The 16645-nt window shown below is 34.0% G+C and overlaps 1 protein-coding gene across 2 annotated transcripts in view; it reads left to right on the top strand.

The window, feature by feature from the left end:
* DCDC1 (doublecortin domain containing 1) overlaps window positions 1–16645 on the top strand; it is a 483981-nt gene that overhangs the window by 5067 nt on the left and 462269 nt on the right. For both annotated transcript variants that reach the window (XM_045484847.1, XM_045484848.1), the window contains exons 2-3: window positions 9–75; window positions 362–435. In XM_045484847.1, the coding sequence (XP_045340803.1) occupies window positions 418–435 (18 nt within the window). In that variant the 5' untranslated portion in view covers window positions 9–75; window positions 362–417. The remainder of the gene's footprint in view (window positions 1–8; window positions 76–361; window positions 436–16645) is intronic.

Here is a 16645-nt window from a genome sequence, read left to right as displayed (position 1 = left end):
CTTTTCAGCAGTAATCATCAGTGAACATTCATTGAGGTGGAGCAAGGCAATCCACTAAGCTGGAGAGACAAAGAGGTAAATACTTTTGCTGGCACCACACCTGTTGCTGTGTTTTTCTTGTTTGTTTAACTTCATTTGTGTCAGTGTTCTTTCACCCTTGTTCGAGCCCTTTTAGAGGTCTTTATCTTACCTGGAATTTTTGTTCGTGTCTTGCTACCTCTTCACATCTGATGTTTTAATCTTTCCATGAACCTATTAAAGATATCGTCTGTAATCCATCTTCTGTTTCTCTTTAATAATCATAATAAACATCAACTTATTCCCCTCACTCACTTCTTTATGCCTTTCTCTTTGTTCTTAGGACCACTCTGGCTTATCTGTGAACTTTCCAATTACCTTGAAATTTGAAACCTTGTGATGATCTCTTCCAACCATGTGGTAGTGTGCATTTATATCCTTTTTAAAATTCATTCTTCCTTCCCCAGTTTAGTTTTCTAAAACTGATTTTTTAAAGTTTATTTTATTTTTGTCATGTAATTGACTCACAGAAGAAAGGTTAATCTGAGTGATCAAAGGGTGTTAATTTGTGGGTTAAAATGTGTTAAACAGTTGATATGAAGTCTGTTTAAGTCAATTAGAGAGTATAATGAAGATGTTTCCAGAGTGTTATGGAACCTTTTGAAGTTAGCTTGGAATTAACTCCTATATTCAACCATGGCACCTGGCTGAACATGCCATTGCATTGAGGTTTTTAAATCTGTATATATTCCAATAGATATGAATAGATCTACATATTTTCAAAAAGTTTGACTTTATTACAAATATTCTTATGTTTTGTTGTAGGAAATATATTCATGATTTCATTCATCATTAGCATAATGAAAAACATGATTACTTTCATATTTTTTTCAAAAATAAAATGCAACTGGACTGTATAGCCAACAAAACATTACTAGGTTGTTTTATATACCTCTTTGTTTTTAAAACTAGGATAGTGTCATTATTAGAGATTTTTTGATACTAAGTATCTCATATATAAAGGCAGCATTGATAAAGACATACAAAATTTGGTGTGGTCTTTTAATGATTTGTTTCCCCTCCAAATTATTTGATGGAATGTTATGAAACATTTCAGTATTGGTTAATATCTTTAAGATTTCAAATTAATTAATGTTATGCAGAGTTTAATAATGCTCTGGTTGGGGCACCTGGCTGATTCAGTCTGGAGAGCACATGACTTTTGGTCTTAGGGTTGTGAGTTCAAGCCCCACACACTGGGTTTACAGATTACTTAAACATATGATTTAAAAAAAAGAATAATGTTATGGTTCATTTTATAGTAGAATATAATTTTTGTATAATGATAGTATTAAGATGAATGACACATTGCAAATTCAACAGTTCAAAATCTGTAGAGGTATGAGGGTAAAATTCAAATTTTAAAATATATTCTTTACTTAGCATCAAGGTTAATATAGTACATTTTTTTATGTGTGTCAGTTTACTGGTAATAAACACATTTAGCATTTCAGCTTCTTCTTGCAACCTTTCAGCTTAATTATTTAGAGAATGATGAAAAACAAATCTTATATGCTAAAGGGACTTCTTCTGTAATGATGGATTAGATGCCAGAATAATGAAGCCACATGGCTTAAAAAATATACTGTAGATGTTTTCTGATGAAAATAGATGAATGTTTTCTGATGAATTTCCACAAAATATCATATTTTAAAATATTTTAAGCAATTCATAGTATTGCTTGTTAATCTACTGTAGAAGCACCATGAGTATAGTCTTTTGTAGTTCATTAGCAATTTCTTTAATGAGTTTTTTTGTGTGATAGATAAAGTAACAGACAAATGACAGATTGTTTGCCTTTAATGATTTCCCTGTTTCAAGCCCATTACAAAGCAATTAGAAATCTGACAGCATTTTCACTCTGCATTACTGATCATCTAAAGTGATGAGGAATGAGAGGTGATGAATATTAATTGTATATTTTCATATGATTATCATAAATTATTACCTTGTCTGATGTGCTGCAGGTGAAGCAGGAGCATTAGGGAAAGACAGTCAGATATATTAATTTGAAAGACTATATGATTTTTGTCTTTGTTTGTAGTATAAATCCTGATCTGCAGTGTTAATCTCTATGAATATTAACTTAATTTTTGTTTTTATTTATATTTGGGGTAACTTAAAGCACTTTTCTTATTTTTGTATAAGAAAAGGAAAAATTATTTCATAGTACAATGTACATGTATTATTTAAATTAAGCATTTAAAACATCTAATTTGAAAATGAGATAGTAGGGGTGCCTGACTGGCTCAGTCAGTGGAGAATGTGACTCTTAATCTTGGGGTTGTGAGTTTGAGCTCCATGCTAGGAGATTACTTAAAAATACAGTCTTTAAAAAAATGAGATAGTGAATTTTGTTGATATACATATATACAATATTCAGATATATCAATATATATATTCTAAATATATTCAAGATATACTTAGATATAGATCTTATGTTAGTCTTAGTTTAAAGTCAGATAATACTGTGAAAGAAGTAAGATAAGAAAATATAACCAGATGTAAAAGAAGATTTTTCTAGGTCCTCTGTAACAAGTCCTTCAGTCCCAGTGCATGATATATGCTGTTTCCCTAGTGTCTTGCTTCAGCGAGATGAGGCTAAACCTGTCATCAGGATTTAAGTACTGTTGTTACTTGGTTCCCAGCCTTGGACTTTTAGAGCAAAGATTGGTCCAGAAACTAGATAATAATCTTTAATACAGGGAGAATTGGCAAGCTTACAGCATTTGAAATGGTTAGAAATACATTTAGGTTCATTTGACCCAAGTGAATTAATATATATATATATATATATATATATATATATATATATATAAGAATTTACCCCAGGTCTGGCCCAAACCTAAGATAAGAACTCCAGAATTTCTATAAATAAATAAATAAATAAATAAATAAATAAATAAATAAATAAAAATTAAAAATGATGGGAACGCCTGGTGTCTCAGTCCATTAAGTATCTGACTCTCGATCTCGGCTCAGGGGCTTGATCTCAGCGTTGTGAGTTCAATTCTCTCATTGGGCTCCTTCCTGGGCATGAAGCCTACTTTAAAAAAAAAAAAAAAAAGAAGAAGAACTCCAGAATTTCTTGGCTTAGTTCCAGAGATCCTTTTATTCCAGTTCACTGCCTTCATGTGTCCTGACCTACAGGACTATTTTCTTTATTTTTTCTTCAGTTATTAAAATAAATAAATTATTGATTGTAGTCGTGGCTTAGTAAATATAAATATTCCCCCTGCTCTTAGTATTTTTAGTTATAAAGTCAGTTTTATTTGGCAAAACTTTCTCATAATGTAGAAACATTCTAGAATGTTGTAAGATGAGAATAGAAGAGAAGAATTTGACTGCTTTTTCTTGGGAGAGTGGAAGGGAGAAAGGTTGGGGTTTCCCCCAGTTTCCTTCTTGCTTATCCTGCACAGATAATGTCCAAAGGACACTCTCCTCTCTAGCTTGAGAGAATCTCTGATGATTGCTTACATGGTATTTAGACTTAGAAAAATAGTTCAGATCAAACAATTCAGGGACCAAAGTTTCTTCTTCCTAAGATATGTTTAAATAGTAACAAAAGTTGGGAAAACAGGGCTGTTAATTACATAATGAGGAACAGCAATTGTCCTGGTCCAATAGGCAGCTCTGTTCAACATAGCAGTTGGCTCTTGTCTGATTCTGTAATACAGACCAAATTTTTTACTTCCTTTTTCAACTGTCGACTTTTTCCACCATATTTATGTGTCTGACCCTCTGTGTGCTTAGCTTGGTGGTCATATGCCACAGAGACGTCTCTTCTTGAAAAATGTGTTCATTTCTTGACTCCACACCCTTGATCTTCTTTACAGGTCTCCCTTTTCCAACTAAATAACAGCTATTCTTCACTACTTAAGCTTTGAGTGTTTTTATGAGCACTTCTATTTAATTTTGTTTTAAGAGAGAGAGAGAGAGGGAGAGAGACAGAGCTCGAGCAGGAGAGGGGCAGAGAGAGAGAGGGAGACACAGAATCTGAAGCAGCCCACAGGCTCTGAGCTGTCAACACAAAGCCCCATGTGGCCTGAGCAGAAGTTGGATGCTTAACTGACTGAGCCACCCAGGCACCCCTGCACTTCTATTTAAATACTATTCCATGGGGCGCCTGGGTGTCTCAGTCAGTTGAGTATGCGACTTTGGCTTAGGTCATGATCTGACAGTTCGTGGGTTTGAGCCCCACATTGTCAGCTGTGCTGACAGCTCTGAGCCTGGAGCCTGCCTTTGGATTCTATGTCTCCCTCTCTCTCTGTCCCTCCCTTGCTCACTCTCTCTCTCTCTCTCTCAAAAATAAATAAAATATATATAAAAAAACTAAATACCAGTCCATTACTTATGAGTTTCTCTAGTCTCAGACAATCCTTTTAATTTAATTCACAAAGCACTCGCTCTTTCTTTCTGAAAATTTCTACCTAAAATGGATTTATGTCTTATCCCAGTGCAGCATCACTTAGTTGAAGCAACAAGCCATTTAAGATCCTTAGGGAAAAGAGGAGTCAACAAGTTGGAAGAGAACTAAGGAAATAAACTTTTAAATTTTGAGACATCTCAGAGACCTAATATGATGGAGCTAAACATAAAGTAGGTCAAGATTCCTGACTAGTCATCAATAAAAACAGTTCTGAAATAGATCTTCAAGAGAGAGGAAATGTGTCAGTAGCCACTGGTTTAGCAATGAAGCCAGTTTTTACATTCTTTTTTTCTTAACCATTTTTGCTTATTCTGGATTGGAGAATAAATAAAAAGGCTTACAACACTGAAATAGACTGTAATACTCACTTCTTACTTGATAATATGACCTGTCATTCTATCAGAAACAAAGATATTAAGTTCGTTTGGCATATTTGGCTTTTGAGATACTCTGTTGGTTGTTTCCCAGTATTTTCATGCCCTAATTGATTGTTTAATTTGTTATTACATGTTCCCAGGTAAAACTAAGCTAATTGCCAAAATCATTCTCCCCTTGTTTTAAAGAATGATATGTTTCCCTTTTCCAGTCTCCAGGGATATTTTTCCATCACTTTAAGATGGTAAAAGCAGAGGGACATAGTTTACAAGCTTGGGTGGGAAAGAAGAATGACAAGGTGATGGTTTTGTTGTTGTTGTTGTACCTTTTGCAGGAGTCACATCATCTGTATAACCTATTCTATTCCAATAAATATCTGATTAATATCTTAATTCATTTTTTTTGACTTCTTAAAGTTTAAATTTAGTATCTCCCCTAGGAAAAAAAGTTGATTTCTCGTCAATAAGAGTAAATAGGATCATGTGTATGCTTGAGAAGGATGCTCCTCTTTGCTAGTTCAGTCAGTCCTTAGCCATTAGGGTGCATGGCTTCTCCAGCAAGGAGTTAGCACAAGGTGAGCTAGAGAGTACTGCTTTGTCACCTCTTATTTGACTCTCTGCCTAGATGGTGATCTTTTAAAATTTTTGAATTTTCACTCTAGGAGAATGTTACATGATAGTTGTTATTGAAACAAATTGGAAGTCCAAATTAATGTGATTGGATTTGAAGGATTTCTTGCCCAGTAATAGTTGAGCAATATTCCTGTTCTGTTTTGGTTGGTTTACCCCACTACCTTTCAGTGAGATTTCAAACTTAATGGCATAGCTTATAACACTGCCCCTCTCCAGCCCTATAAAATGTATGGTAATTCCTCTTAAGCTGTAAGTATAAAATCAGAACACTTTTTCAATGTACTTTGTGACTTCTAGGGTACCTGTAAACAGGAAGATTATATTTTAATGAAGGGAGAGGAGAAAGGAAGGAACTCTTGGAACTCCAATTTAGTACATTGGCATAAATATTTTCAGATTATTGATTCAAGTAGTAGTTCCTGGGTTAGTATTAAACTTCTTGAGCTTTTCTTTGTGATCAACAGAGCTTCCAGCTTTTCATGGTCATGGTCAAGTGCTACATTTAATGCATGTGAATAATAAGCTTATGCAAAATAAAAGGGAATTTCATGCTTATGAGGAAAAGAAGTTTGTGCAATTTTATCCTTACCTAAAGAACTAACCATTAATGTAATATAAAATCAAAGGAGTTTTTTTTTCCTGTCTTCATTTTGGAAAATTGACATGAAAACCTTACGATTTCCCATTAGTGTTTTGAAACTTTTTTGAGCCTGCTTTATTGCTACATGAGAACCTTTTATTTCTAAAGCATTAGATGTTTCTCTCTCTCTAAAAAGGAAGGAAGAGCAAGGGTTGAATAATCTTTTACCTATAAAATATGCATATTTGTGAAAAAAGTGTATACATTTGAAAAATAGAATGTATTTTTATGCACCTATTTATTTGTTACTATGGCAACCACCACACTGCCTAGTATTTATGTTGTCTGAGATTCAGAACACCTTTTCAAAAAAATAAATATGCTAGAACCAGGTACTGTATTTATTTTGAAGCTTAGAAAAATATTTATTCTAATGCATATTTTTGAGGAAAAATAGCAATAAATAATGTAAACTTCAACCTAGTTTAAATGGTCCCTTTTCTGGTGTATGTTTTTATATTCAAAATAATTACATTTTTTTCCTTATTGCAAAAATCAGAATGAAAATAGAAATAAGAATTTTTAAAACTTATGAATCAATCTTAAAAGGTGGCCTCTTGATTTTTCTTATTTTTATGACAATATTTTGATCCGTAACAAATTTCTGAAAATATTAAACGAGAACACTTAGGTAAAATATTTAATGTTAGCTACCTAAATCAGAAAATATAAATAGTTTGCATTTCTGATTGCAGATGGTTCTTTGATATCTATGAATAAAAGATTTATATTTTGCATGTGAAATGAGAGGCCTTAGTTTTCTTAGTTTATTTAAATTATTTTCTGACATGTGTGATACATAAATATAATTTCTTAATGTTAAACATCAGAATGGAAGTTATGAAGCATAAAATCAGACATGTTTCATGTCACATATTACCTGTTAAGAAAAGCTGCAATACAACATTTAAGTACAACAGAATAGTGAGCATATTGTCTCTGATACTTGTAAACAGGATGGATCTGTAGTTTCACAGTTTATGTTGACAGTATCTTTGTGGGAAATGTAATTATCAAATGAATTATAACATGTCCTAGTATTAAGATTATTAATAGTAATTTTAATTGCTTTTTTCAAGATAATTGGATATGTTCTCATAAGTATATGGGAAAGGGGGTATTGGGCTAATTGGATATTCTGAACTCAGTTATCTGTAAAATATCTAGAAGTTTAACATATATATGCTATATTTTAGGAACTTCGTCTTTTAATTGAATGATTTGTAAGTAGAATTAAAATAATTTATAGCCCACAAAAATCTCTCTGATTATCCCTTAATATTCCTCATTGAGTCTTAATATGATGAAGAATTTAAATAGTGATAATTTAAAAATTAAATTTTCACTACCAGTTAGAAAATTAGTCTAAAATTGGTCAGGTTAAGAAATAATGGAATGGGTGCTTTTAGATGGGTTTTCATATACTATTTCTGGTACCAGTGCACCCATTGGTACATTTCTAAAAACAAATCCAATTTGGAAATGAATATCCACAGCCTTAAAATTGTTCATACACTTTGATCTGAGAATATAACTTCTAAAACTTCTTAAGAAACTTTTCTGTGGTGTGGTCAAAGGTTCATATAAGAACCACAGCTTTATTTATAATAGGAAGCATTTGGAGCAACTAGCTAGCATATTAAAAAAATAATAAAGGGACTCCTGGGCAGCTCATTAGGTTAAGAGTCCGACTCCTGATTTCAGCTCAGGTCATGATCTCATGATTTGTGAGATTAAAAAATGTTAAAAAAATAATACAAATATGTTCTCAACAAATATTTAATAACATAAGAATATTCTCATTTAGTATAGAAACTATGTATATAATATGGTCACACTTTTGTTTAAAGAAAAGGCTTTATTTGTAAAATCATAAATGAAAGTCTGTAAGCAAATACGCAAAAATTATAATGGTGGCTAACTCCAAGAGTAGGAGATTATAAGAGACTTTATTTTGGGGGCTCCTAGGTGGCTCAGTTGGATAAGCGTCTGACTTTTGTTCAGGTCATGATCTCATGGTTTGTCAGTTCAAGCTCCATGTCGGGCTCTGTGCTGACAGCTCAGAGCCTGGATCCTGCTTCAGATTCTGTGTCTCCCTCTCTCTCTGCCCCTCTCCCGCTCTCACTCTGTCTCTCTTTCTCAAAAATAAATAAACATAAAAAAAGATTTTTAAGTAAATGAAAAATAAGAGCCTTTTTTTGTACTTTTCTTTCTGATATCAGTATGGACATTTTGATAATAAGTCCAATTATCATCATTCAAGTTGTTTTTAATAGGGCAAGTTAATTAAAATTCTGTTTATATTCATTCATGAAAATTCAACTAGTGGAGAAACAATGTTGTTTTGTTCAACATTGAATTCATTGTCGATTATTTTTTTAATTTTTAAATTTTATTTAAATCCAAGTTAGTTAACATAGTGTAATAATGAATTCAGGAGTACCATTTAGTGATTCATCACTTACATAGAACACCCAGTGCTCATCCCAACATGTGCCTCCTTAATGCCCATCACCCATTTAGCCCATACCCATACCCCAAACCCCTCCAGCAACCCTCAGTTTGTTCTCTGTATTTAAGAGTCTCTTATGGTTTGCCTCCCTCTCTGTTTTTATCTTATTTTTCCTTCCCTTCCCCTATGTTCATCTGTTGAGTTTCTCAAATTCCACATATAAGTGAAATCATATGATACTTGTCTTTCTTTGACTTTTTTCACTTAACATTAATACCATCTAGTTCCATCCATGTTATTGCAAATGGCAAAATTCATTCTTTTTGATTGCTGAATAATATTCCATTGTATTTGTATATACTGCATCTTGTTTATCCATTCGTTATCTGTTTTTTTAAATGTTTATTTATTTATTTTGAGAGACAGTGAGTGAGTGGGGAGGGCAGGAAGAGAGGGGGAGAATCCCAAGCAGGCTCCATGCTGCCAACACAGAGCCTGACGTGGAGCTCAAACTCATGAACCATGAGATCATTACCTGAACAGAAATCAAGAATCAGAAGCTTAACCTACTGAGCCACCCCATGCCCTGCCCCTGCCCCCCCCCCCCATTTGTTGGCTATTTTAAAGTCTGGGAAAAGTTGGTACTTAGATATTTGATGGATTGAATGGAGTAATGATGGGATCAGGAATTAACAAAGTGGTTTTAGGGAAAACACATTTGGAAGACCACAAAGATAGATGCCTTCTTTATGTTTAAGTAAACTTGTTTATCATAGCAATGGGTGACAGGATAATGAAATGATAAGAATGTGCAAGAACTGCTCTGCTAACCATTGTTCTGGTAGCATAGAATAAGGCAAAAAGTTGGATGGCTGGGTTTATCCTAGTATGTTTAGTTTATATAGTTATATGATTATTGCTATTAGAACAAAACATTATAACAGGAAAAATAACTTATTTGAGAGTCTGGAGCTCAAGTCCTTAACCTTCCCAATTTTGTTTTTCCAATTGAACTATTATTTTTATAACACAAATTTTGATAACATAGGTTTCCACTGGAATACAACTATTAAATTCAAAAATTAGAAAAATAGACTGTTCTACAGTAAGCTGTATTACTGTTGCTGAAAAATTCATTAAAAATAATTAGCAGTCTAGGTGATTAATATACATTTTATATGTGTATACAACACAAAAGTAAAATTTCATGAAGAAATCAAGTGTTTTCCTTCACTGAATTGAATGGTTGGTCTCTAGACAAACTCTGTGAGAGATGAGCCTTTACAAAATGAAATATCTGAAAGGATAGCCTTCCACATGTCTCCTAATAAGGTCATTATCTTGGACAATATTTTAATATACCTGAGGGTGGAACCATGGGGTATAGTAGCTTTTACTGTGGTGTGGAGACAATTGTTCAACACTGGGGGGAAGTTAATGGCAATTAAATCAGTGAGGGAAATCAGGTGACAAGAAATATGGTATTCCATTGCTGGAATGCTACAGTAGTCCTTAATGAACAGATATACATTCTGACTAGATGAAATATGGCCAAGAGTTATACCTAATTTCCAAATGTGCATTGCTTGAGACTGGTCTTTGGAGGTTAACTCTGACTTTTATCCCGTTAAATATGTACAAGCTATCTGTGCTGGAAACTATAGAACAATGACCTGAAGCCTTTTTTAAAATTAAAGCTTTTAAAGATTCACAGCAATATTGAAGGAAAAGTACAAGATTTCCCATAAAACCCCTACCTTCACACACACAATCACTCCCATTATCAATATGCCCCACCAGAATAGTATATTTGTTACAACTGATAAACCTACATTGACATCATAATCACCTGGAGTCCATAGTTTCCATATTGCTCACTCTTGGTGTTGCGCATTCTATGGGTTTGTAGAAATGTATCCATCATTATGGTATTATATATGGTATTTTCACTACCGTAATAATCATCTGTGCTCTCTCTGTTCATTCCTACCTCCCCAAACTCCTAACAACCACTGATATTTTTAATGTCTCCACAGTTTTGCCTTTTCCAGAATGTCATGTAGTTAGAATCATACAGTACATAGCCTTTTCAGATTGACTTCTTTCACTTAATAGTATGCATTCAAGGTCCCTCCATGTCTTTTCATGCTGTAATCGTTCATTTCTTTTTAGTACTGAATAACATTTCATGGTTTATTTACCCATTGAATTCAGAACATCTTGGTTGCTTTCAAGTTTTAGCAATTATGAGTAAAGCTGCTATAAACATTCATGTGCAAATTTTTGTGTAGACATACATTTTCAAATCCTTTGATAAATGCCAAGAAGCATGATTGCTGAATCATGTGATAAAAGTATCATGTGATTAAGAAACCACCAAACCGTCTTCCAAAGTGACTGTACTATTTTGCATTCTCACCAGCAATGCCAATTGTCAGCATTTGGCATTGTCACTGTTGTGGATTTTGGTCATTCTAATAGATGTGTTAGAGTTACCTATGTTAGTGTAGTTTGCATGCCCCCGATGACATATGATGTGGAGCATCTTTTCATATGCTTATTTTCCATTTGTACATCTTATTTGGTCTGGTGTCAAAGTCTTTGCCCCCCCTCCCCGCCGCTTTCTTAAAGTTTATTTATTCATTTTGAGAGAGACAGAGAGCAAACAGGAGGGGGGGGGAGAGAGAGAGAGAGAGAGAGAGAGAGAGAGAGAGAGAGAGAGAGAGAATCCAAAGCAAGTTCCACACTGTCAGCGCAGAGCCTGATGCAGGGCTCGAATTCATGAAATAGGAGATCATGATCTGAGCCAAAGCTTAACTGACTGAGCCACCCAGGTGCCCAAATCTTTTGCCCCTTTTTAATCAGGTTGTTTGCTTTCTTATTGCTGAGTTTTAAGAGTTCTTTGTATATTTTGGGTAACAGTCCTTTATCAGATGTACCTTTTGCAAATATTTTCTCCTAGTTTGTGTTTTGTCTTCTCATTCTCTTGATACTGTCTTTCACATAGCAGAAGCTATTAATTATTTTAAGATTATATTTTTAAGTAATCTCTACACCCAATATGAGGCTCAAACTCACAACCCCAAGATCAGGAGTCACATTCTCTACTGACTGAGCCAGCCGGGCACACTAGAAGTTTTTAATTTTAATACAGCAGTCTAGCCTATGATTTCTTTCATGGAGCATCCCTTTGGTGTTATAGCTGAAAAGTCACTGACATACCCAAAGTCATGTATGTTTTCTCCTACTTCAATTTCTAGGAGTTTTATGGGTTTGTGTTGTACCTTTAGTTCTTTGATTAATTTTGAGCTAATTTTTATGAAGGATATGAAGTCTGTGTTTAGATTCATTTTTTTTTTTTTTTTTGCATGTGCAAACTTAGTTGCTATGGCACTATTTGTTGAAAAGATTATCTTTATGCCATTGTATTGACTTTGCTCCTTTGTCAAACTTAAGTTGGCTATATTTATGTGGGTTTGTTTCTGGGCTTTTTTAGTTTTTCTCATATAGATCTTATACATATTTTATTAGATTTATACTTCAATATTTCATTTTTGAGTGCTAATGTTAGTGGTAATGTTTTTTTAAATACAAGTAGAATTAATACACAGATTAGTTTCAGGTGTACATTATAATGATTTAACAATTGCATATATTTCTCAGTGCTCATCAAGTTAAGTGTACTCTTAACCCTCTTTATTTCACCATACCCTCACCTACCTCACTCTGGCAACCACCAGAGTTTGTTCTCTATATTTCAGTCTGTTTTTTTGTTTGTATATTTTCTTCTTTGTTCATTGGTTTGGTGTGGTGTGGTTTTTTAAAGTAATCTCTAGGCCCAGCATGGAGCTTGAACTCAAGATCCTGAGATCGAGAGTTGAATGCTCTACTGACTGAGCCAGCAAGGCATCCTGCTTTGTTTCTTAAATTCCATAAATGAGTGGAATCATAAATATTCTTAGTTCTCTGATTTATTTCACTTGGCATTATATCCTCTAGGTTCATCCATGTTATTGCAAATGGTAAGATTTCACTCATTTTTATGGCTGAGTAATATTCCATTATATATATATATATATATATATATATATATACATATATATATAACATATATATAAATCTATATATTTTATTTTATATAAATATAATCTATATATATACACACACATATATATATGCACACACACATACCACTTCTTTATCCATTCATCTGTGGATGGATACTTGGGTTACTTCCATATATTGTCTATTGTAAATAATGTTGTCATAAACATAGGGCTCCATTTATTTTTCAGATTAGTGTTTTCATTTTCTTGGGTAAATACCCAGTAGTAGAATTACTAGATCTTATAGTAATTCTATTTTTAAATTTTTTTTAATATAATTTATTTTCAAATTGGCTTACATACAACACCCAGTGCTCATCCCAACAAGTGCCCTCCTCAATGCCCATCACCCATTTTCCCTCCCCCGATCCCCCTGTCCATCCTCAGTTTGTTCTCTGTATTAAGAGTCTCTTGGGGTTTGCCTCTCTCCCTCTCTGTTTGTAACTATTTTTTTCTCCTTCCCTTGCGCCATGGACTCCTGGTTCAGTTTCTTAAGATCCACATGTAAGTGAAAACATATGACATCTGTCCTTCTCTGACTGACATATTTCACTCAGCATAATACCTTCCAGTTCCATCCACATTGCTGCAAATGGCATGATTTCATTCTTTCTTATTGCCAAGTAGTATTCCACTGTATATATATACCACATCTTCTTTATCCATTTATCAGTTGATGGACATTTAGGCTCTTTCCATAATTTGGCTATTGTTGAAAGTACTGCTATAAACATTGGGGTACAAGTGCCCCCTATGCATCAGCACTCCTGTATCCCTTGGGTAAATTCCTAGTAGTGCTATTGCTGGGTCATAGGGTAGTTCTATTTTTAATTTTTTGAGGAACCTCTGTACTGTTTTCCATGGTGCCTGTATCAGTACATTCCCACCAACAGTGCCCAAAGGTTCATTTTCGTTTATATCTTCACCAATACTTGTTATTTCTTGTGTCTTTTTTTTTTTTTTATTTTAGCCATTCTGGTAAATGGTAATATGTTTTAAATTTCAAATTCTACTAGTTTGAAATTGACTTTTGTATTTTAACTTTGTATCTTGCAATTTTGCTATAATTGCATCTGAAGCCTTTTAAGATGAGGGCAATTGCATACTTCTTGTCTTCTTGTATCTTTCTTCCACATGCATGTTTTCTTTTGTTCCTTGTATCTCAAACCCACTAGAAGGTCCCATATAATGTGAGTTTGAATATTTAACTCTGCTATACAAGATATGAAAGTAAATAGGATGATAACATTCATAAGAAATGTTGAGCACAGAGAGTAAATAAATTTAAGCTAATAGATTATGAGATATAGGTGAAATTCATAGGCTGTATATAAATATGTGTAAGTTGTGTGAGGAAAAAAAGGCAGAATTCAGTAAATGTACTAAATATACATAGTAACCAAGTTACTATAAATAGAAGAAATGGAATATATGATGGAAAAGACAAGTTTTATTTATGGAATAGAAAGGCAGAAAGACTAAGTCATGATCTTGCCACTTCAGGGCTAACAGCGATGTCATCTGTAAGTTGGCTATCTATACATAACATCCAGTAGCGTCCTATTTTGGCCCACAGCGCTATGCCCAAGAAATGCAAATAAAACCTATATATCTTCACTAAGTTAACTGGCAAGCTACAGCTTTGGCCAAGTTTACCTTACTTTGGCTAAGTTAACTGGCAAGCTACAGCTTTGGCCAAGCAGCTTTGGCTGCTTCTCTGTTTTCTCCCATTAGCAAGTATGTGCCATTTAATCCCTGTACCTTCTGTCTGGGCCACTGGCTCAAATCTCAACTCTGGTCCTCATAGCATACCATCATGGGGAAGATGTCATCAATGGGCAGAAATATCAGAGCATGTGAATATCACATAACCCAGGATTCAGATAGTGTGATTCTGCCACTCACCCCCTATCCTAAGCATGTTAACTTTATTGCTTGCTTTCCTCTTTATTAGCATTGTGTGTCTTAAATTTGTGTGTATATGTGAATGGAGTATTTTAATTTGGTCTGTGAGCCCTCTGGGTTAGCTTGCTCTGTAATGTACTCCGTGGCTACCTTTACATGAAGTAATTTTCCACTTGACGGTACTCTTCACTTTGAACTTCTGTAATCCTTCATCACAATCTGGGATTTTGAGCTAATCCTTTGAATCATCACATCTAGGTTCATGGAATGAACCTAGAATAAGCTGTGAAAGGAGTGCAAATTTATGGTGATTCTGTGGCAATCTTTAGCACCTGGTCCACAATGACAGCACTATGAGAACTTCTCACCTCTGGAATGAGCCCTTCCTAGGCAAACCTGGGAAAACTGAGCCAATACCAGTTTATGTGAAGAGAGGAGTAGAAGGCTATTAATTCTGGCCCACCTACATTCTCTCCTTACTCAAAGTTGAGGAGGTCAGAGGTACTTACTGACTAGAACAGCGGCCTTCAAATAGTTTTGCTCATGTACCTCCTAATAGAATTTGAGAAACATATAGTCTCTTGCACAATTTTTAAGTTGACATTTAAAATCTCTCATTATAAGCTTAAGTAGTTGGAAAAGAAGTAGTTTCAGGTATACTATGAGTGTTGACATTTGAAAGTAAAACAGTTAAGGGGTGCCTGGCTGGCTCAGTCAGTTAAGTGTCTGACTTCAGCTCAGGTCATGATCTTGCCTCGCTGTTCATTAGTTCCAGCCCCGCATCGGGCTCTGTCCTAACAGTTTAGAGCCTGGAGCCTGCTTCATATTCTGTGTCTCCCATTCTCTGGCCCTCCCCTATTCTCTTTCTCTTTCTCTCAAAAATAAATAAAAACACTTAAAAAATTTGAAGTAAAACAGTTACATAAGTTTTTTAAACATATCTAATAAAGTATAAATTCCATATGAATTTTAAAAAACATTTTGTTATGAACATTTTCAAACACACAGTAAAAAATAGTAAAACAAACCCTCATGTATTCTTTACCCAAGTTAAATAACCATCAATTTTCTTCTATTTTTATTTATACTCTTTGCTACTTTTAGGAGTGTTTTAAAGCAAATCATAGTTTACTTAAAAAATACTTTGGTTTGGTTTATCTAACAGATAATATTTATTTTAATACCATTTATTCATACCCAATAAAATAATTTCCTTAGTTTCATTAACTCCAAATTTGTGTTCAAATGTCAACAATTGCCTCAAAAATGTATGTCTTATTAAAGTTGGTTTGTTTGAATCAGGATCTAAACAAGGTTTACGCATTGCATTTGATTGATATAATTTCTTTTATAATAAAATCATTTTTTTAATGTTTATTTATATAAGAGAGAGAAAGAGTGCATGAGCAGGGGAGGGGCAGACAGAGACAGAGACAGAATCCAAGGCAGGTTCCAGACTCTGTGTCAGCACAGAGCCCGATGTGGGGCTCGCACTCATGAGCCATGGGATCATGACCTGAGCTGAAGTCAGATGCTTAACCAACTGAGCCACCTGGATGCCCCTGGTTGATATAATTCTTAAGTCTCTTTTCACTTGTAGCATTTCTCCATCTTTATTTTCTATGTTATATAGACATATATGTCATATAGACATACAGACATCTCTACCTCCCATATTTCTTACAAATTAGAAGTTAGATCTAGAGTCTTGATTATATTCAATAGTTTGTGGCAAGAATGTTTCACAGGTATTCCCATGTTTATAATCCCTGTGGAATCACATATGGAGAAATCATATATTATTTCAGTGTTATGTTAAAATGGATCAATGGTATATATATCAGTCAGATTCATCTATTATAAATTTCCCATCACTCTTACATCTAATGATGACAAACATTCCCTGGATCCATTATTTCATTAGGGTTTGTACTGTGGTGATTTGCTGCTTCTTTTATTCCATCTCTGTGTATTAACTATGATTCTCCTTTGAATAAGAATCTTCTCTCACCATCTGTTTGGTTATCC

Source organism: Leopardus geoffroyi, chromosome D1 (assembly GCF_018350155.1).
Source record: "Leopardus geoffroyi isolate Oge1 chromosome D1, O.geoffroyi_Oge1_pat1.0, whole genome shotgun sequence".
NCBI lineage: Eukaryota > Metazoa > Chordata > Mammalia > Carnivora > Felidae > Leopardus > Leopardus geoffroyi.
This window is presented reverse-complemented; position numbering and strand designations above follow the sequence as displayed.